Here is a 23,523-nt window from a genome sequence, read left to right as displayed (position 1 = left end):
TGGTGCTCTATCAACTACACCACCTAGCCATCTCTTGTCCTTTATTTTCAAAGGAGACCACAACATCTGGGAGGTGATGACATGACAAGAATGCCATGAATTGGATTTGAGTGAGGGGGGCTGTGCTAAATCACCAACCTCACTTTCTCCTCCAGAGCCATCTGGGTCCAGTGTTCAGATATGAATCAGGACAGTTGGAGACAGCCCTGGATGGGAGGCAATCAGGGTTAAGTGACTTGCCCAAGATCACACAGTGAGTAACAGTCAAGTGTCTGAGGCTGGATTCTGTCCTCTTAACTCCAAGGCCAGTGCTCTTGTCCTAATGGCTAGAAATCGTAGTGGTCAGTGGCTTGTTCTGGGGACAGTAACTCCTAGAATTTTCTTGAGGCAGGAGAATTATAATATGGAATCATCTAAGAGCAGATGCAGAAGAAGAAATTATCTAGTTCAATCTCTTCATTTTTCTAAATAAGGAAACTGTGTCGGATAGAGGGGAAGAGATGCATTTTTGAATTACACAGGGCTGTGAAACTGTGGTTTCTTGCTTTCCAAGCAATTGCTCTACTCATACATTGTTCCTCCTCTAAATAGGAGGCTAATCTAGCCAAAATAAATGTCCAGGCCACTTGGTTATCTAACACAGGTCTGGGTCTCCAGTAGTTGCTACATCCAGTCTTAGGGACTAGGCAGTTGATTACTTCAATTTTTTTTTTTTGGCAGGGCAATGGGGTTAAGGGGCTTGCCCAAGGCCACACAGTTAGGTAATTATTAAGTTTCTGAGGTCACATTTGAACTCAGGTACTCCTGACTCCAGGGCTGATGCTCTATCCACTGTCCCACCTAGCCACCCCAGTTGATTACTTCTTGAGGAACTATCCTGTGGGAGGTAGGATAAAGTAAAAACTATGAATTCTATAAATGTCATTCAATTCAGTTACTCCAAATTTGTGTTCAAAATTTGGAATTATGTATTTCTCCATAAAAACAATGTTATGCATCATGATTAGGGTCCCAGGGCAACCTACAAGATTCTATTCTAACCTAAAAAGGGCTTACCTATATGTACTAGATATAGAATCAGTAACAACTGGATTCAAATACTGCTCCACATAACCTGGATTAATGTATGAGTCTCAGGCTACGCTCTCTAAGCCTTGATTTTTAGATTATAGAGAAGAATGTAAGGATAGACGTGTTGAGGAATTTCTACACCAAAAACAACAGTCACAGAACCTTTGAAGTGACACTTTTTCCTAAAAGGAAAAGTGTTTGGAAAAGAAAAACCCAAGACATTTGGAGTCAGAAAAGAGGTCTGCATTCAAATTGTGCCTCTAAAATTTACTAGTTATGTGAAGTTGAGCAAGTCACTTCATTCTCAGAATCTCGATTACTTTATCTGTAAAATGGAGATAATCTCTATTTCTCAGAGTTGTTGTTAGGTAAAATGATTTAATGTGAGTAAAAACCTTTGTAAATCATAAATATATATATATATATAATCATATGTATATTGTGCATATATGTGTGCTTCAATTTTTTATTATTGGCATTGGATTTGGAGTCTGAAGACATTTATTAGCCATTATAACATCAGGCAGGGAAGTTAACTTCTCTGAGACTCAGTTTCCTCAAATGCCCTATCTAAATCACAATGATTTTGTGAAGAATGCTTGACAAAATGTAAAATTATATAAAGGTGAATAGTTGGACTGAAGCTAAATAGTACTTTGGTAGCCCTGCTATAGAACCTAATCTCTCTAGAACAAAGATTTGGAGTTAGAAAGACCTTCTAACCCACATTACAATTTATAGATGGACAAACTGATTCATAAGAAGGTTCAATGACTTGTATATATACTATACATATATCTAGATAGATAGATATAGATAGATATAGATATAGATATAGATATAGATATATAAAACAATGTGGCTTTGGGAAAGTTTGTCTATGTGAGCAACAATAGGAATAGAGACTCTTCTAACTCCTAAACACTGGTGGGGAGGTACTCTAGGGATGATGTAGGGGAAGAGAAGGAAGTTATTGGAGATAAGAGAGTGGGAGGAGGATTTAGGCAGGAGGATTATAATATAGAATCATCTAAGACCAGAACTGGAATGGACCTTAGAAAGAATCTAATCCAATCTCATTTTGGAAAATGAGGATACTGTGATGGAGAGAGCTAAATAGATATACCTTCAATAACACAAGTTCATGACAGACCAAAAATTGAAACTATTAAATTATATAACTCTAGAATCATAGATTTAGGGTCACAAGGGATCTTAGAGATAATTTTCAAGAGTCCCTAAATTTTTCTGTGTCATAGATGTCATTAACAATAGGGACTTTTCAGAATGTTTTTAATACATAATTACATAATTTAATACATAAGAGATGAAGAAAACCAATTGCACTGAAAATATAGTTACCAAAAATTTTTTTTAATGTTCACATGGTTCAGACTAAGAATGCTTGAAAGATTAGCTTCCATATTTTATAAATGCAGATACTGAAGCTCAAAAGCTTATTCTAGAACTTCCCTCAGTACTGGAGACTCCTTGCCTTGGAACAACCCACCATCCTTGTGGCCAATTCACTCTGAATTATTCTTCCACAAGGTCCATTTCCCTTATTTCATTGGTGAATTCCTTCTAGAACCTCCAATTTGTTGGAAGGACTCAGGTCAGCCTGCCTTCATTCTCCTCCTGGCCTTATAGTCTTGTTTTTCTAGACTTTAAAACTGTGCTTCAAAGTGGGTTACTTTCCTCCTTTCCTCTTTTAGTTTTCCTAAGTGTGTTATATAGCCCTATTAGGAAGTAAGCTTTTTGAGGGTAGAGACTTTGTTTTTGCCTATATTTGTAACCCACCACATAGAAAGAACTCAGAATGTTTGTTTCTTTCTTCTCAGAGAAATGATTTGACCAAAAACAAGGATAGAGGAAATTAGATATTCTGACTTCAAAATTTACCATATAGTCTCCAGTTGACTATACCCTCTACCTTTGGTCTCAAGCTTGCTATTCAATCATCCTTCATCTTTTTTTTTCCCCTAAAGATTCTAATGTTTGTTCTGTCTATTTCCCTTCTCACTGATATTTCTGCATTATCAGACTCACTACTTCCTTACCCATCTCTCTTTAATCAAAGCTGTTCCTTTTTTTTTTTTTTAACCTTATATCCTTTGGAGAATGTCCAATTTCCCTTTTTGCTCTCCCCACCTGTCCTGTCCCTGAAAAAAAGTGTTACCCTTTGGAAGGTCTCTTGATTTTTTTGCTGGTTTTTTTTTTTACTGGTGGTCTGCTCTCTTTGTCAAGGATGACTTTAATATATGTATAGATTATTTTAAGGAAAAATCTATGAGAATTGAAGTTTGATATCATTGAGAATCACAATGGAGAAGTATGGAGTGGATCTGAGTGGAATGCCATGTTTTATAAACAAGGAATTATGGAAAGGAAATTGTGTAAAGGAAGTTGTTAAAGATATATATGACAAAAAAGAGCAGATGGGAGTGAGAGAGACAGCTGCTAGACAGTCGGTCCCTGGGATGCAAAGGGAACTGAAGGAAAACTGTTAGCATAGTGGGTTGACCTTCTGTGGTATCTTTGTTTTTTTAGATTTTTCAAGGCAATGGGGTTAAGTGACTTGCCCAAGGCCACACAGCTAGGTAATTATTAAGTGTTTGAGGCCAGATTTGAACTCAGGTACTCCTGACTCCAAGCCCAGTGCTCTATCCACTGCACCACCTAGCCGCCCCCTCCTGTGGTATCTTATTGGAAAGATATAAGAAAGAGTCACACAGGATGAATAGACTGAGATGGGTTTAGATTATAAATTTGTTAAGAGAAGGAATTTTTTCATTCTTGGTATTTATGTTGCCAGATGTCTTAATAACTGCTTAGTGTTTGGTTGATTGGGATCTGCATAATTGGAGGGAATTCCCATCCAGAAGCACAAATTTCTTGGGGCCTTGGAAGGTTCAGAGATGGGGAGAGAGAGAGAGAGAGAGAGAGAGCGCAATCTCCATTTTGCCATCCTCCTAGGGAGTCCCAGCTGAAACCATTGAGAGGAATAATTAGCCTGGTACATGCCTTATCAGGAAGACCTGTATTCAAATCCAACCTCAGACATTTACTAGTTGGGTCATCTTGGACAAGTCGTTAACTTCAGTCTGCTTCAGTTTCCTCATTTGTGAAATGGGAATGAGAAACTGTATCTATCTTTCAGGATTGCTGGAAAGATCAATAAAGTAACATTTGTAAAATATATTGTAAACACTAAAGTACCATATGAATACTAGTTGTTGTTGTTGTTGTTGTTGTTCCTCAAGGTTCAAGGGTTATTGACCAATAAGTCAATCTTGACCAGCCTAGGGTTTATCCTCTGTAAACTCCTCCAGTACTTATAGTGAGATAGAATCCTTCAGTGTCTTGGTGTCCTGCATCATCTTTCCCTTGGTATTAGCCTCTCCAAATATAAAGAGGCTATATATCTCCACCTGTTTTCCCCAAAGTGTGTATATTATGGGGCTGAACTCACAGACTGTGCTGATCTTGGGACTAAATTGGATCTGGTTTCTTTCACATAGATTCTGAACATGGAAGATGATCAGAATTGGTACAAAGCAGAGCTGCATGGTGCTGAAGGTTTCATCCCAAAGAATTACATCCAAGTCAAACCCCATCCGTAAGTTCTGAATTTCTGACCCCTGACTCACAGGCTAAAGCCTCCCTCACAGGTCAGCAGCAATATGCTCCAGAACTTTAAACCTCTACTCTTATAGGATTCACAATCTGGCAGATTCACCCAGCAACCAATTAGAGGATAATATGTCTTCTTATTCAATGCTCGATTTGTTCTAACCAACTTCAAATTATAGAACAATGGATGAAGGGCTGGAAAATCAGGGCTCTAATCCTAGACCCTGATCCTAACTCACTGGGAAGAATTTAGGCAAGTGATATCCCTTCTCTAGAGTTTCAATTTCTTTATGTTAATTTAGCTGATCTTTAAAGTTCCTTTCACCCTAACTTTCTATTGCTCTAAACAACATATCTTTTCTGAGGCAACCTGTCATAATGGATAGTGCTAAGTTTAGAGTCAGAAGATGCAGATTCAAATTCTGTCTCCCTACATTCTGGTTATATAATTGCTGGCAAACCACAACAACTCTTTGAGATAGGTTTTACAGGTATTATCATCATTTTACATATAATCAGAGAAGTTTGGTTGCACAAGTACCATTAGAGAAGGGATTGGAAACTAGACATCTCCCTCATGCTGATATCCTTTCAACTGTACTGCACTTCTCTCCCTTAATCATGATCCCTGCTTCATGGGGAAAATGAAGGAATGTGTTATTTCTATAGGAGGAAAAATACCTTAGAGGACCTCCCAAGTATTCCCTCCACTCTTATTCTGAACACCAGAGAGAAGATCTGTTATCTTTTCACTGTAAAGGGGAGATTTCCTTTCTATCATTTTGTCTGCTTATTTTAAGCTACCACCTCCAGTTTCCTGTACTTGATGGGTACTTTCAACGCAAATCTCCAGATCCTTTTATCATTGTCTTCCTTCCCCCGGCTTCTTCTGATCACTGTCTCCAGAGTCAACCTTTTATCTATTCACAGGCATGAGATAATTTTCCCCTGTGCCTCTTGTCTAAGATTGAGAAATCCTCCAAGAGTCTGATAACCAGAATATATCCAACTAAGTCCACATGGTGTTGGGCCTGCTGGTTTTATATAGAGAAATTTAATTCAATGAATAATAGTCACGAGTTGCATTTATGTAATACTTAACAGCTTATAAAGTACTTTCACACTTATTACCTCATCTGATCCTCACAGTAATCCTATGTAGGGCAGTTATTATTAACTTAATTTCAAAGATGAAAATGTGGAAGCATAGAGATGTAAAATAACTTGCCCAAGGTCATAATCTTATCATTTAGGACTGAAACTCAGGATTTGCATGGACTGGATTCAATATTGAGGATTTTTTTTTTTACTAACCTTTGACTCCTTTGACCATTCAGATTATCCCCTGGGAATTTCTGAATTTGGTATATGACTAGTTCTCTAGAGATGTTAACTTCATCAATACTTAGATATCATCTGGGTAAGAAGTACCAATGAATTTCATCACTAAGTTAAATTTAACTCAGTGATAACCTTGACAAAGAATTAACCTTGTACAGGGAATCTAGAGAAAAATTCCCATGCAAACATTTGAGCTAACTATTGCTTGCTAATATAGGCTTCATTTCAGAATAGGGACTGGATCTTGTAATTTCACTGGTGTGGTAAAGTGAATAAACTTCTACCAATTAAGACTGGCTTCTTCTCTGTCTTTAAGTTTTCATTTGCAAGCTTTCATTTAATGAAACAAAAACTCAAAGGCCTCATATCCAAAGTCATAAAGAGTCAAGTAAACTCTTTTTTTCCTTTTCAATATTTTACCATCTTCCTGTGAGGACCTATATAGTACTCCAGTCTTAGTTATTCTAATATTGACACCTCCCCCACAAAAAAGACTACTCAAATTTGTTAGAAAGTCAGGCAACCTTTTCTTTTGGTGAGTCCAGCATTCTTAGGGGCCATTTGATATTTGGGGCCTCCAAGAGAGAACTCAGGGTCAATGTCTCCCAGATTTGTAGTCCATATAGCTCAGTATCACTGAAGGGCAAAGTCTGAATTGGTTTCTCCACATCATGGCTCTATCTTTGATGCTCCTTGGCTCAAACTTTCACTTGATCCAGGTACTCCCCTAGCCAGTCCAAGAATTTCTTCACTACCCTGATACTTACACCATCTCTGTAGCTGAGAGGATCCCTGGGGAAGCTGTGTGGAAAGATTTTTCTTACCTCTCTTCCCAACTATTCTGGGACCTAGGTCTCTGATATATAAACCCACTGTCTTTTATTTTCTCTCTATGGATTCCGACTCTCTTTTTTTTAAATTTTTAAATTTTTTTTATTTTTTTGCAAGGCTGCCCAAGGTCACACAGCTAGGTAATTATTAGGTGTCTGAGGTTGGATTTGAATTCAGGTCCTCCTAACTCCAGGGCTAGTGCTCTATCCACTGAGCCACCTAGTCGCCCCTTCACTCTCTTTTTAAGGGTTAAACCTAGGAAAGATGTTAACTTCATCAATACTTAGGTATCATCTGGGTAAGAAGTACCAGTGAATTTCATCACTAAGTTGAATTTAACTCAGTGATAACCTTGACAAAGAATTAATCTTGTACAGGGAATCTAGTACTTAAGTTCATACTTAAAAAATTTACCAGTAGATAATGCACCTTGTACAAAAGAGTTTCAAACATTGACATGGACTAGGGAGAGTTTATATGGAGAGAGGGGAGTACTGGCAAATGCTTTAAACCAGCTTGTGTAGGGGATGCCCACACAATATACTTTGAATCTGCATTATTAAAATTTCCTTCATTACTTTCTTAAGTCTAGACAATCGGGCACACTCTCTACATAGAAAAGCCAGGTTTCAAATCTATCTCCTCTCTGAGGGGACTATTATAGGTTTTCCCCAGGGTATCTAAATTTAGAGAGTAATGACTGCACTTGACCTTCTTATCTGGCTATGGAAACTCTTGAATTTACCAACTGGCTAACAAAAATTAATTAGTGAAAGTAAGAAGCTGCCATATGGTACTTCCTTTTCCTCCCCCATCATTGAGGCAAATTCATAAGTAAATCTTTTCCTGCCCTTTTTCCAATAGCAGTATTTCAGTGTTCCAGCTCTCTTTCTCTCCCTTATCCTGCCCCAGCTCTGCCATGGAGGAGATTGCATTCCAAGGTCCAAGATTCTGTGCTGTGAACCATATCTAACTAACACTTAGAAGGTCTGGCTACAGCAGAGGCTGTACATTAGGGATTAATAAAAAATGAGATTGGAAAGGCCAGCTGGTTCTTAAATGCCAGATTGAGAATTTTATACATTATTCTATAAGTAATGGAATATTTGAAGGCAATGATGCTGGCAGTGTTAAACCAGGAAATTTCATGTGATATGTGATATATTTGATGAGTTTCCCAATGTATTTTGGGGGATGAGTGAAAACTGGCAGCATCTGACTTTCTGCCTCTTCGTCTTCTTCTGTCTTTTTATTCTGTTGTCCTCATTTTCCTTTTTGAGAAACCTCCCAGTACAATTCAAGGTCTCTGGTCACTTAGTGTCCTATTCTGTTAGTGTGTTTATATAGAGCATGTGTCCTATCCCATCAGTTACCATGGGGGAGGGGTAGCACAGAGAAGAATATACTTTCTGACTTTTATCTTCCTCTGACAGACAGATGAAGGAAAGGTAGTAGCATCAGCTGCCAAATTATATCTCTTTGTTGATATAAAAGATGTACTCTTTAGGTCCCAGAATAGCTCTGGAGGGGATCTCCCATCTGTGTCTTATTCAACCTGAAACTTTCCCCTGTGGTGCTCACTAGGGTGTGGGGGAAGACAAGGAGTAGGAAGTATTCAGGACAGTTCATCACAGACATGGGGTTTGGAGAGCTGGCTAGACAAAAGGGAAAATGTCCATTTCTTTTTTGACAATAAAAAGTCTGTTCTATGTGTTCAGGGTCATATATGCAACTGAGAGCAGAAGAAGCAAAAGAAAGTAAAGAAAAAGTCATCTCATTGGGAAGAGGAATCACATGAAGAAAACTAATAGCAAACAAACTCTATTTCTATCTAGTTAGTACAAGTAGACATTATTACATGCAACATCAGAAAACCCTGTGAGGTATTAACTCCTACAAATGAGAAAAGATCTCAGAGACCTCACCCAAAGTCACACGACTAGCTGGGGTTGGAAGTAGGACTTAAACCCAGGTGTCCTGATTTCCCCATCCAAACCTACTTTCATTGTGCAAGTTACTCAGCCTCCTCTCTTTGGGGTTTGTGCTTGTCTCCAGCAAGGCTAGTTATTTGCACGCACGATTTGCCAGATAAGAAAGTCTACCTACTAGTATGGTTAAGAGTCCCACCTTTCTATTCCTGTTCACTGCCATTGTTTACCTAGGGACAAAACCTCTGGTTCCATAGTCAGAGGTAGGACCACTAAGGCAGATATGCTGGGAATGTCAAGGAGCCTGGAAGGGGAGTCAAGAGGACAGAAGTCCCTTCCAGCCTCTTCCACTGACTTACTATGTCATCTCAGGCAAGTGGCTTATTTTCTCTAGGCTTTGTTTTCTTCCACCTCCATAACATAAGAGGATTAGCTTAGTCATCCAATGACTTATACATTCTCTTCCAGTTCTCATATTCCATGGTTCTAGAGGTTGAAACAATTCTTCTATGTTCTTAGCTGTTTGCTTAGAAGGAATTCTTGGCTCCAAAGACCTAATGGTTCTGTTTTATCTTGAAGGCAATTTTCCTGTTCTTTGCTCTTTTCTACTAACTTGCTCCCTTGGGAACATCAGATCTCTCAAACTATCTGCCCTTCTTTTCACAGGTGGTTTGCAGGCAGGATCTCCAGACAGTTTGCAGAAGAGATTTTGCTCAGACGAAATCACCTGGGAGCCTTCTTGATTCGAGAGAGTGAGAGCTCCCCAGGAGAATTCTCAGTTTCCGTGAAGTAAGTCTGTCTTGTATATATGCCTTCTCTTCCAAAAATAGTCACTTTTGGGGGCCTCTGATGTCTTTGAGGGTTCCCATAGGAAGGTAGCTAGAATGGGTTAATTTGTACTACCAAGGTGAGAAAAATTGGAGGGAAATAGGCATGGTGATAAATGAAAGATGGGAGAAGGCACAGACTCTGACCTTAAAGAAACTATAATATAGTTGGGGTAGATCAGACACATACAAATCTCTATATCACTAAGCTGGATGTGTTAAATGTCAAAAGAAAGCATTCCCCCCCCACCCAAATATGGGAGGTTGCTATGGAGAATCAGAGAAAGGGATGACTTTAAGCTGGAGAAATCAGAGAAGTCATCATAGGTTCATGTGTACACATCATCTATGTGTGTGTGTGTTTGTGTGTGTGTGTGTGTGTGTGTGTTTATGAAATTGGGCTTTGCTGTGATTCTAGAATTATAAATGGGGGAGAAGACATTTCGGCCAGAGGCAATGATGGGAGTCCAGCATTGAAGCAGGGTAGATATTCTTACCACTTACTAGATAAGGAAATTGAATTCCCTTGTGGTGATTGTCCAAGATCACAGAGTTGAATAGTAGAAGAACTGGGATTGGTACTTAGTTCTTATGCCTAGACAGATGGTTTCATGACAGTTTGATGGCACAGTGAATAGACCTGGAGTCAGAAAGTCCTGTGTTCAGATGTGCCCTCAGACACTTGTTGCTTTGTGTAGCCTTGAGTTATTCATTTAACATTTGTCTGTCTCAGTTTCCTTCTCCAGAATTAATCAGAATGGGAATGATAGTAATAACATTTACCATCCAGGATTAGTGTGAGGATAAAAATGAAGTAATATTTGTAGAGTGCTTTGCAAACCTTAAAATCCTAGTATTTATAAATCCTAGTTATTATTATTACTAGACCAAGACTCTTTCCAACATAACTGTACCTTTAGCTTTTGGTGCTGATTTGAATTTTCTGATGGATCTGCTATAGCCAAGAATGCCGTTTAGAACCCCCAAATTCTCTTTTCTATATAGCTTGGAAAAATTTTCTCTAAGTATTGTTAAAGAGTCAGGGAGCCAGGTCCTGCTCCTGACCCCTTCCAGCCAATGTGCCATTGGAGAAGGTCTAAAAGAATAGTGATGAAACTCTGCCAGCTAGGTCTCTTTCCAGAAGAAAAGGATGCTGAGTAGGTCTATATGTCCTTACATTTCTTTACAGATGCAGATCCCAAAGTTGTGCCATGTGGTACCACTCATTTTTTACCACTCATTTTCTCCCTGCCTTGGGAGAAAGAAAGGGGGTTACTTCCAGGATAATCCATTCTTTTTCAAGCTCTCATCCCTCTATTGAGACTTAACCACAGTCTAGCTACAGGACTAAGGGTCATTATTACTAGGAGTAAGGGAACTATTGATCTCCCTGCTCTTAACTCAGTCTCTTCAGGTCACTGCTTTCTTTTTTGCCTGAAAATAAATCCACTTATGAATCACTAAGTTTTCACTTCTACTTTTTTATTTGAATAGTTTCCCAAAGAGATCAGGTGACTGTGAGGGGTCAGAAGCACTTTAACCCAATGAATTGGTAGGCTTGAGTGGAATAAAGTAAGGGGTAGCTCAGTGAGGTCTTGCAATTAGGCATTTAATGTTTAGAGGTCCAGCTGTTAAAGAATGGGGCAGTAGGGGAAAGTCACTAGAAGCAAAATATCTAAATTGGAGGGAGATTATTTAACCCAATGTCCTTGTTTTATAGATGAGGAAACTAGTAATCAAAGAGGGTGAGTGACACATGTGACTAACTGTCTTGCCTAGATGCCTACAGAAGTGAGAGTGGCTACTGCAGGCCTGGCTCCAATAGCCCTGAAGCAGGGAGTTGTTTTGTTTTTAAACTTCTTGAGCTGTTAGGTCTGTGTATTAAACTCTTTGAACATCAATGGTTCAAAAGCTGACATGGTCTAGTTATCCCTTAAGAAAAAAGATGGACAAATGAACCCCCTAACCTCTCAACCCAACCTGGTGGATATATAGATGGGCTACCATCTTAGGTATCAGATCAACATTCTTTTGGATTAAATCTTTTATTTCTTTGGACTAATTTCTACTTTCTCTAGGTTTCATTTTTTATTATGTAAATACTTGGAGGGAAAAGAAGGCATAGGAGTATGAATGATAAAAATATAATATGACAATATAGCATAAAACAACATAAAATATATGATATAATATAACATAACATAACATAATATAACATGTGTAAAATTCTTAGATATTGAAAATGTGAAAAGACTTTTAGTACAAGAGTATCTGTAGTGAACACCAAGAATTTACAGAATACTGGGATCATAAATTTAGAGCTGGAAGAGCTGTAAACATTTTATTTCTTTATTCTATTAGAATTCATATTTGTAAGGGATCAACTTATATCTCTAAAAGATTCCCCATATAACATGCCCAATAAGTTGTAGTAATTCAGGCTTTTTCTTTTTAGGAAGCAATCAGGGTTAAGTGCAAAGTCTGGGGCTCTATCCACTGAATCACCTAGTTGCTGGGCCTGAAGATCACTTTATTTTACAGAAGAGGAAACTTGGCCTTGGGGAGGGTAAGGGAAGAGGGAATGGGATTATTTACCTAAGGTAATATAACAAATTAGTGACAGATCTTGGGCTAGAACCTGGGTCTCCCAATTCCTTGGGATCCAGGGAATCTAACCCCAATCTTATTTTTGCAAACATAAATCATTTGGGAATCAAGATAGCTGTGTGCAAGCAGGAATTTCCAGAAACTTGTTCCTCAAAAAAACTCCAAAAGTCATCAAATTATGACTCTAGCAAAAATTTAGAGGGGCAGAACCCACAAAAAGACTAAGTGAGACCATTTCCTAGTCCAAGACAACTTAGAAGTTCTGTGTGAAAGGTGTGTTTCACCAGGACTGGGGGATGGAAAAAGCTACTGCAAGTGCAAGCACAGAGCAGCACAGCCCTAGTGAGTGCCTAGATCCCTGGGGGTGCCTGGGTCGATGGCAGAGTTGGTGGTTTCCAGACCTCCTGGCTCAGGGATCACAGGGAACAGCTTGAAGGAGTGGTGAGAGAACTCTGCCACACCAGAGTGAGTGTGGAATGAGCGCTGGCCTTAGAACAGCCCTGTAGTGAGAACCTGCAGTAGGAATCAGGGAAGCTAGTCTGCACCTCCAGATTGCAGCCCACAGATGATAAGGGGTAGGGGTTGGGGGAAGACTGCAGAGGTCTCTCTGCTCTTATTGGGACAGGTCTCTGCTATTTGCCCACATTCAAATTCAGGTTGCAGTCTGGCCCTCACAACACCACCATAGCAGAGCAGGGACCCTCCTCAGAGTTCCAGAGTAGAGGGGAGGTGCTGAACACAGGCAAGAAAGCAGTCAGAGACTCTCATAAGACCCTGGAGGAATTAAGGTCCCTGTGGATTATCCCCCAAACCCCCCAAAGTCTCTGTAGTGCAGTAAATCAGTCAAAGGCTGAGGAAATGAGCAAACAAAAGAAAAAGAAGTATCTGGCTATAGAAAATTACTTTGGTCCCATGGAAGATTCAGAAGATTACAAAACTGAAGCTTCTGTACCCCAAACCTCCAAGAAAAATAGAAAATAGGCTCATGCTGTGGATGAACTCAACAAAAACTTTGAAAAATAATTAAGGGAGATAGAGGAAAAAGTAGGAGGATAAATGAGAGTGATGCACATTAACCATAAAAACCAAATCAGCAACTTGTTGAACAAAAAAATAATGAAGAAAATAACATATCATAAACCAGTTTAAGTCAAATGGAAAAAGCAACACAAAAGGCAAATGAGAAGAGTGCCCAAAAAGCAGAATTGGCCAGCTGGAAAAGGATATTTAGAAAGCTCTCTGAAGAAAATAACTTCTTCAAATGAAGAATGGAACTTAAAGGAAGCTGATGACTTAGCAAGAAATCAGGAAGAAATAAAACTATTCCAAAAAACCCCAAAATTAGAAGAAAACATGAAATATCTCATTGAGAAAACAACTAAGCTTGAAAACAGATCCAGGAGAGATAATTTAAATATTATTGGGCAAATGAAAGTCATGACTAGGAAAAGAGGCTAGACTTCATTTTCCAAGAAATACAGCAAAATTTCCCTGAGATCCTAGAAACAGAGGATAAAATAGAAATTGAGGGAATTCACAGGTCACCTCCTGAAAGAGATCCCAAAAGAAAAACTTCCAGGAATATTGTAGTTAAATTCCAAAACTCCCAAATCAAAGAGAAAATTCTAAAAACCACCAGAAATAAACAATTCAACTCCAGTCAAGATTACATAGGATTTGGTACCATCTACATTAAGGACTTGCAGGGCTTGGAATTTGATATTCGGGATGGCAAAAGATCTTGGTTTACAACCAAAAATCAACTTCCCAGAAAATCTGAACATCCTCTTTCAGGGGAAAAGACGGATTTTTAGTGAAACAGGGGACTTTCAGACTTTCCTATTGAAACAATCAGAGTTGAACAGAAAGTTTGATCTCCAAGTACAGGACTGAGGTGAGCCATAGAGGGGGTGGATGAGAAGGACTAACTATGAGGAACTTAATGATGTTGAACTGTTTGTATTCTTGCATGGAAAGAGGATACTGATACCTCATATAGACTTTCTCATTTATGAGAGCAGTTAGAAGGAGCATATATAGACAGGACACAGGAGAATATAGTAAAAAGATGGAGTCAATGGGTGATAATGGAAAGTATTGGGAGGAAGAGAAAGGAGAGGAAGAAGGGGCTAAGATGTTTCACATAAAAGTCAAGAAAAAGCTTTTTCTTTTTAAATTTATTTTTATTAAAGATATTATTTGAGTTTTACAATTTCCCCCCCAATCTTACTCCCCCCCCCCCCATGGAAAGCAATCTGTCAGTCTTTACTTTGTTTCCAGTTGTACCTTGATCCAAATTGGGTGTGATGAGAGAGAAATCACATCCTTAAGGAAGAGATGAGAAGTCTAAGAGGTAACAAGATCAAACAATAAGATATGTTTTTTCCTAAATTAAAGGGAATAGTCCTTGAATTTTGTTCAGACTCCACAGCTCCTTATCTGGATACAGATGGCACTCTCCTTTGCAGACAGCCCAAAATTGTTCCCTATTGTTGCACTGATGGAATGAGCGAGTCCTTCAAGGTTGAACATCACTCCCATGTTGCTGTTAGGGTGTACAGTGTTTTTCTGGTTCTGCTCATCTCACTCAGCATCAGTTCATGCAAATCCCTCCAGGCTTCCCTGAAATCCTGTCCCTCCTGGTTTCTAATAGAACAACAGTGTTCCATCACATACATATACCACAGTTTACTAAGCCATTCCCCAGTTGAAGAACATTTACTTGATTTCCAATTCTTTGCCACCACAAACAGGGATGCTATAAATATTTTTGTACAAGGAACATTTTTACCCTTTTTCATCATCTCTTCAGGGTATAGACCCAGTAGTGGTATTGCTGTATCAAAAGGTATGGACATTTTTGTTGCCCTTTGGGTGTAGTTCCAAATAGCTCTCCAGAAGGGTTGGGTGAGTTCACAGCTCCACCAACAGTGTAATAGTGTCCCAGATTTCCCACAACCCTTCCAACAATGATCATTATCCTTTCTGGTCATATTGGCCAATCTGAGAGGTGTGAGGTGGTACCTCAGAGAAACTTTAATTTGCATTTCTCTAATAATTAATGATTTAGAACATTTAAGAAAAAGCTTTTTTAATGGAGTGGAACAGGGGAAAATGAAGAGGAATGAGTGAACCTTCATTCTCATCAGAAGTGACTCAGAGAGGAAACAACATATAAACTTAAGAGGGTATAGAAATCTATCTTACCCTAGAGAAAAATGAGAAGAAAGGGATGGGATAAGGGGGAATGGAGGGAGGGAAGGGGGGATAGGTGATAGAAGAGAGGGAAGATTGTGGGAGAGGGTACTCAGATACAACACACTTTTGAGCAGGGTGAAAGGAGAGAGAGAATAGAATAAATGAGAGTGGGAAGGAATAGAGTGGAGGGAAATACAGCTAGTAATAGCAACTGTCGGGAAAAATATTGAAATAACTTCTTTGGAGGACATGACAAAGAAGGCAACTCATTGCAAAGTGCTGGTATAAAACTTGGAAATTATTTTAAAGACCTTTTGAAAAACCTTTATCCAGAGGAAAAAAATTACAAAGCAGGAATTCAAGAATGAAACAGAGGATATTATATTTAGTGATGATTCAGATGATGACTTTGTACAACCCTGGAAAAAGCATCTCAAAGGCAGTGATGACCATCAACTGTTTAAATAAGTGGCACAGTCCAAGGACTGGTTTGAACTTTTTTCTTTAAAACCTTTTTATTAATGATTTAATATAATTGCAAAGAAAAGTCCATGACCACTCTGACTTTTAGATTTGTGGTTGTTTAATAGATGTTGATTTCTTTAATATCTCATCTCTCTCTCTCTCTCTCTCTCTCTCTCTCTCTCTCTCTCTCTCTCTCTCTCTCTCTCTCTCTCTCTCCCTCTTCCTCTCATCCACTCCCATTAAGGATAGGGGGAGGAAGCATCATTTGACTATTGCGATGGACCTCCTTTCCCCTTCTAGAAATCATAAAACAGCATCTGAAAAGATAGCTGCATGACTGTATTCTAAAGAAGGGAGAAAGGCTTTATTTAGACTTAAAGTTGAAAACTTAAATGTGGTTTCAATGTGTGTGAATTAATCCATTTTCAAATAATGTGATACCACTATCCATTATTCTTACCAAAGGCATGTGGCTGACCATTATAACATTATTCTACTATACTTAACAGTATGCCACATATATGATATTAAATGTCCTAAAATACTGATTGATTCAATTGAAGTGTAGGTAGATGCCACTAAGGAAGTAATCTGATGCATGTAATATGGAGAGTGTATTAAAGAAAAATCAGGAAGAAAAGAAGGCAACTCATCCCAGAGACAAAGCCATTGGAATCTGAACACAGACTAAAATACATTTTTTTCTTTCTCACTATTCTTGAGGTTTCTCATCTTTTTTGGGGGGGAAGGTAAACATAAACTCTCACAATTTTGTAATAATATAAAATTAATTAAAAAGAAAACAAATAAAAAAGAGAATCTGTAAATAAAATAAAATTGAACCTAAAAAAGGAAAAAAACACAATCCATTCTCTTTTGTGAGAATTTTAAGACAGCTAAAAGAGATGGTCCATGCCCTTGAGGAAATTACAGTTTGTTTCCTTAGAAAGATAATATACAGGAAATAATATATAGGAACAAACTAATGAGATTTATTGATAAAGATAAATGCCTGATTGAGGAGTCCAGATAATAAAGCTGTCAGGACTCCAAGAATAAAATGTGAAATTTGTCTGGAATATCCCAGGAAGGTTTCTTGAAGGATGTGGGGTTTAATATAGACCTTAAAAGATGAGTAGATTTTAGAGGGGGGGGGGAGGATACCTTTGGGGGTTGGGGAGGGGAAATAGTATGAATAAAGTCCCAGCGACAGGAATATTCATAGCATCTGAATGATAGTTATGAGTTTAAAACCCAGATGAATTATACTCTGTTCCATTACTAAAAGAAATGGCGGATGTGATTGCTGAATTACTGTCAATGATTTATTTATAATCTTTAAATTAAATTGTATTATTTTGAATAAACAAAAATTTGCCTTCCCTCCCTCTCACTCCCCTGCCCCTCATTGAGAAAGAAATAAAAATAAAATTCCTGTTACAAATATGTATAGTCAAGTGAAATGGATCTACACATTGGCTGTCCAAAATAATATCTATCATGGCACTCTGAATTTATCACCTCTCATTCAGGAGATGGGTGGTGTATTTCATCATGAATTCTCTGGAATCATGGCTAGTCACTGTGTTGATCAGATTTCCCAAGTCTCTGTAAATTGTATTGTCAGTGATTTTTGAAATTCCTTAGAGAGTGGGAGGATTGAAGAAGAGCAAATATCCCAACTTTCAAAAAAAAGGGAAGAAGATAAACTGCAAATTACAGAGTTGACTTTTCTTCCTGCCAAAATTCTAGAATGTATTTATGACAGGAACCTCTTCACAAATGGAACGAGGGTGGGAAGTGAGAGAAGGAGAAGATCCTGCTACTCTCAGACTCTACTTCCTAATGAGCCCATATGTATCTGTTCTTCTGGAAAATCCTTATTTTTCTCTTACATTATGCATGTTATTCATAAATTACCCCAGACACAAACATCTCAATTAGATTAGTAAAAACAGAATAAAATAAAGGAATACATTAGAAGCAAACACTGTTATAACCCATAGTTCATGGAAGCCACCTCATTTCTTCCTGCCCCTAGGATGGAAGGTTGTGAACTCCAAATTCTTCCTGCTCCCTAGTCCCTTTCCTTACCATGAGAAAGAGAAAAGAAAGTGAATATATACTTCCGTCTCTCAATGTACAGGAAGACAGATTGCTTAGAAATGAAATCTACAGTCTGAAGTAAAAAACTCTTCCTGGGCAGGATAGCAATAAATTGGTTACTATAAACCAAGCATTTCAAAGGATATAGCTCTCTTCCAGTCCCACCTTCCAGGGATGTCCTGGGTAGACCACGAGTTTCTATTTTTTGTACCATTGTCTTTATGCCTCTTTAGACTATTGGAGTGGGACATTTTACAGCCTAACTCTGCCTACTTAGAAACAAAGTTTTTTTTCATGGCTACCATATTTCCATATCTGTCTGTCTTTGTTTCTGTCTCTGTTTTTTGTCTCTCTATCTCTGTCTTTCTGTCTCTGTATGTCTGTCTGTCTGTCTGTCTCTCTCTCTCTCTCTCTCTCTCTTTCTGTGTGTCTCCCTCTGTCTCTGTCTGTCTCTGACTCTCTCTTCTACCATGCATGCATCATTCTATGTTTTGTAATCTGTCCACAAATTAATCCAGTCAATCCCAAATCACTTTCCCCATTCACTAAGGATTTGGAGAGAATGGGGTAAACAAAGTTAGACCAAAACACTAAAGTATGGAAACACTACTCTTTATATATTGCTAATGTGATGGCTAATGACCATCTAGACAAGGAAGCAGTGTTCATAGAGAGTGCACGAGGCACAAGTCAGGACAGCCTAGCCTTTTTATCCTTTGATAAGTGAGGGGAATGCTATAAATATGATCTGCCTCATTTTTAAGTGAAGCATTTGATAAAATCTCATGTTCTCCTTGTGGATAAAAATGAAAAGAATAGTCAATTGAATTCAGAATAGATTAACTAAACATACCTAATAAATAATCATTTATAAAAATTAATAATCATTAAGTTCATCAATAATAATTTATAATCATGTCAATATGGAAGAAGGCATCTAGTAGAGTGCTTCAGAGAACTATGCTTTACCATATGTTTTCTTAATGTTTTTATCAAAGATTTAAATCTAATGACCAATAATTTAATATTATCTTGTATATAGCTTGCTTTGTATTTAGATTTTTTGCACATTGTTTTCCCCATTAGATGCTATGCTTCTTAGTTTTTTTAGTTTGTTTTTTTTTTGCAAGGCAAATGGGGTTAAGTGGCTTGCCCAAAGCCACACAGCTAGGGAATTATTAAGTGTCTGAGGCTGGATTTGAATTCAGGTACTCCTGACCCCAGGGCCAGTGCTCTATCTACTGCACCACCTAGCCGCCCCTAGATGCTATGCTTCTTAAAGACAGGGACTGTCTTTTTCACTTTTTTGGGTATCTTCAGTTCTTAGCACAGTGTTTGGCACATAGTAGTTACTTAATAAATGTTTATTTATTGACTGATTATTTGAATAAAAGCACAAGTGAAATGTTAATTAAATTTGCAGATGACACAAAGCTAACACATTTGATCATAAAGTTAGGATTCAAACCAATACTTATAGTGTAGACGATTGTGTTGAATCCAATAAGAGGAAATATAATAGAGAGAAATGTAAAATTTCATACTTTGTTTTTAAAAAAATCCAACTCCACAGACACAAGATGGTAAGGTTATGGTAGATTCCTCTTGGTATCCAAAAGGCTTAGTAGACTTCTAGCTCAATATGAGTCAACAGTATATTATAACAACCAAAAAAAAATCAAGGCCAGTGTGATCTTCATCTATATTTAGGGAAGAAAGTCTACTGGGAGGTAATAGTCCCATTGCTAAAATCATGTTCACTTCTAGAGTCCACATTTTTAAAAGAATTTTGATACTTGGGAGCAGCCAAAGGGATTGAGGGGCAGGACATGATATCTGTCTTCAAGTCTTGAAGGGCTGTCACATGAAAGAGGAATTAGATTTGAGTTGCTTGGTTCTTAAGGGGAGAGACAGAAGTAATAGGAAATGACAGATTTTCTCAATAGGCAAAATTATGCTTGACATAACTTCCTAACCAGTAGAGCTATCCAAAAGTAGAATGGGTTGACTGAGGATGATTTGTCAATTATTTTGCATTTTTTTTGCAGAGTTTTGAAAGAAGGGTAGCATTAAGACAAGTATAAGAGATGAAAGAGAGTGTTGGAGATATAGGAACAAGATGGCCTTCTAGTACTAAGGTTCTGTGATTCATAGTGAAAAAAAAAGAAAGGAGATTCACATGGTTAAGGTGGTGTGTATGGAAGCAGTAAGTCAGGAAGGGTAAGAGTGAAGGATCTTGAAATGATAATTCTGAATGGTGTCTAGAGAGTAAACAGAGAGCCATGAAAGGATTTTGATCAGGGTAATGACCTCATAAAAAGCAGGGTTTTCTGATAATTCATTTAGTAGTGGTTTCTTGGAGTTATCCTAGTGATTTAGTCAAGGTCCTTTCAGTGGTGAGAAAGGGCATTAATAGATTCCATTAGACCAGGGTGAGTTTGGGATCAGGTTGAGCTCTCCCTAGAACTCATGTTTAGAATACAGAGTATGACCTCTTCAAAATTCCTGCAATACAAAGTCTTAGGGTTCCTAGGGGCTTCACTCTGTTATCTGCTATTTGCTCAAGTCCTCATAGGATGAGAGCACCAAAATCTGGAACCAGAACTACTTAGAGAGTGGTTAGTTTTGAGGGAGAGTAAAAGGCTTCTATCCAATCTCTACTTCCTACAGATTTCCCTCTCAAAAAGTAGAGGGACAGTATGGAAGGAGGGAGAATGAAGCCAAATGTGGTATTCTTGGAAACCTGACTTTGGGTTGTAGAATGAGAAACAGAACCAAATCTGCCTATGCTTTACTCCTATGAAGATCGGACTTCTCTGTAGTAGTAAGCTGTTGACATTCACCCTTTTCAAGATAACCCAGGGAAATAAGTAGTGCAAAAAATATTACTCCCAATTGATAGACAAGGAAATTGAGATACAAAAGAGGTTAATTGACTTATTTGAGGTCAGTTATAGGACTCAAATATAGGCCTTCTGATTTGAAAAGCAAGGACTTTTTACATTCCATCAGACTGTCCCCATTAACTAGTTGCATCACCTCAACCACATTGGTTTCACTCTCTAGGCCTCAGTTTCCTCATAGGTAAAAATGGGGATAGTAATGACCAGACTATCTCTTATGTGTGAAATAAAGGAGTTTTAAAATTCTTTTTGAAATATTTATAGCAGCTCTTTTTGAAGTGGCAAAGAATTGGAAATTGAGGAGATGCTCCTCAATTAGGGAATGGCTGAGCAAATTGTGGTACATGAATGTAATGGAATATTATTGTTCTGAAGGAAATCATGAGCAGGAGGATTTCAGAAAAACCTGGAAAGACTTACACGAACTGATGCTGAATGAAGTGAGAAGAATAGAACACTGTACACATTAACAACATTGTGTGATGAAAAAGTATGACAGACTTAATTCTACTTAGCAGTACAATGATCAAAGACTTAAGATGGAAAATGCCATCCACATTTAGAGACAGAGCTATGGAGTCTGAATGCAGACCAAAGCATACCATCTTTACTTTTTTTTTTTAGGTTTTTTTTTTTGGTAAGGCAAATGGAGTTAAGTGGCTTGCCCAAGGCCACACAGCTAGGTAATTATTGTCTGAGACCGGATTTGAACCCAGGTACTCCTGACTCCAGGGCCAGTGCTTTATCCACTATGCCACCCTGCCGCCCCCCATCGTTACTTTTTAAAAACTAGTTTTGTTTTTCTTTCTCATTTTTCCCTATTGTTCTGATTCTTCTTTCAAAATAAGTCAATATGGAAATATATTCAACATAATTGTACATATACAATGTATATCAGATTACTTGCTGTCATGGGGAGGTGGGGAGGAAGAGAGAAGGAAGAGAGTGAGGTAGACAAATATGGAAAAAAATAGGAAAAAATGTTTTTTTGAGTAGCTGGATTCCAGATAGAGTACCTGACCTGGCATCAGGAAGACCTGAATTCAAATATGGTTTCAGACACTTACTAACTTTATGACCCTAGACTAATCACTAAACACTGTTGGACTCAGTTTCCTCATCTGTAAAATGAACTGGAGAAGGAAAAGGTGAACCATTTCAGTATCTTTTCCAAGAAAAGCCTGAGCCCTAAAAACCTGAAACCAGAACTACTCAGAGAGTGGTAAGTTTTTAGGGAGAGAAAAAGACCTCTGTCTAATCCCTACTTCCTATAGAAGAGTTGGACATGACTAAAAAAAATGACTGAATAAAAAAAAAAAGATTTTTAAAAGATTATTTTAAATAAAATTTAAAAGATTATAAATTCTACATAAAAGAAAGAGATCATTATTTGTTATTGTCTTAAGACTGTATTTCTCTCCCTCAACTATCTTGCTAAGTGGTCGGATATTAGGGAATTTCCATCCACGGGAACAAAAGTCCACACTAGGTCAGCTCAATGTCAATCTCCCAAAACTCCCCAGTTCAATTAGCCAATATTCAGTGATGACCGAGTTCCATTAGATGGCACCCTTTCCCTACCATGTATCCCCAGAAGCCTAGGCAAGGCGCTGCTGTCTTCCTTAGCCCCATTTCCCCTGAGGTGAAGAGGAGAGGAGGGCAAGGGAGCTGAGGGAGGGAAAGGAGGGGAGGGTGGGAAGGGGGGGAGAGGGAGATGAGGAGGGAGGGCAAGAGAGGGGAGGGAGGGATCAAGGTAGGGAAAGGGGGAGGAAAGAGAAGGAAGGGGAGAGGGGGGAGGTGAAAGGAGGGAGAGCAGGAGAGAGAGGAAAGGAGATGAGAAGAAGAGAAGAGGAAATGTTAATAAGGCAAATTAAATTTTAAAAGTGTATTCTGCCTACACATTTTTTTTGTTTGTTAAGCAGTTACTAGTACATCCCTATTTGTGGTTTATGGACAAAGTACAGACTAGTAGTTTTGTTGGAGGTTACTGCTATAATCCAACTAGAAGATATAGTATAGGAGAAGGACCATTGGACAAGAATCAGGGATTTGGACTTGAGTCCTACTTCTGTCATCACTCTTACGACCCCCAAATAAGTCACTTAATGCCTCTTGGCCTCAGTTTCCTCGACTGTACAAATAAACATGTTATATCAGATGATCTAGTCCCTTCAAATTCAAAATCCTTGAGCCCATGACCACTGGACCAAATACTTTTCCATTCTATGTCTCTGTTTCCTTCTCTATAAGATGAGTAATTTGGTTTAGGTTCTACTGCTATTCTATGTGATGAGTGTGTCAGGACAATAAAGGATGTGTTCATGGGAACAGAAAAGAGATGACTAAGGTGAAAGACTATATGAAGGAAGAATTGACAGGATTTGACAACTGATTGAATGGTGCAGTGGTGGGAGGTTGTTATAGAAACTGAGTCAAAGATGATTGCAGTTTGGAGTCTGAGCAATTGAGAGAATGGTCACAAAGAAACAAGTCATAAGGAAGACCTGATTTTTGAGGGAAGAGGAATTAGGTTTTTGGAAAGAGTGAGGTTCTGCCAGAGTACTCTCCCTTGAAGGCTCCCATGTGACAGGTGATTTCTTCGGAGGGAGATTG

At 38.3% G+C, this 23,523-nt stretch overlaps 1 protein-coding gene across 1 annotated transcript in view; it reads left to right on the top strand.

Moving 5' to 3' along the window:
• GRAP (GRB2 related adaptor protein) overlaps window positions 1-23,523 on the top strand; it is a 68,811-nt gene that overhangs the window by 12,712 nt on the left and 32,576 nt on the right. The window contains exons 2-3 of the mRNA XM_074208558.1: window positions 4,593-4,690; window positions 9,471-9,593. Coding sequence (XP_074064659.1) covers window positions 4,593-4,690; window positions 9,471-9,593 — 221 coding nt within the window. The remainder of the gene's footprint in view (window positions 1-4,592; window positions 4,691-9,470; window positions 9,594-23,523) is intronic.

This window comes from Macrotis lagotis, chromosome X, assembly GCF_037893015.1.
Source record: "Macrotis lagotis isolate mMagLag1 chromosome X, bilby.v1.9.chrom.fasta, whole genome shotgun sequence".
Lineage (NCBI taxonomy): Eukaryota > Metazoa > Chordata > Mammalia > Peramelemorphia > Peramelidae > Macrotis > Macrotis lagotis.
Note: the sequence above shows the minus strand (reverse complement) of the source record. Positions and strands in the feature narration are given on the sequence as shown.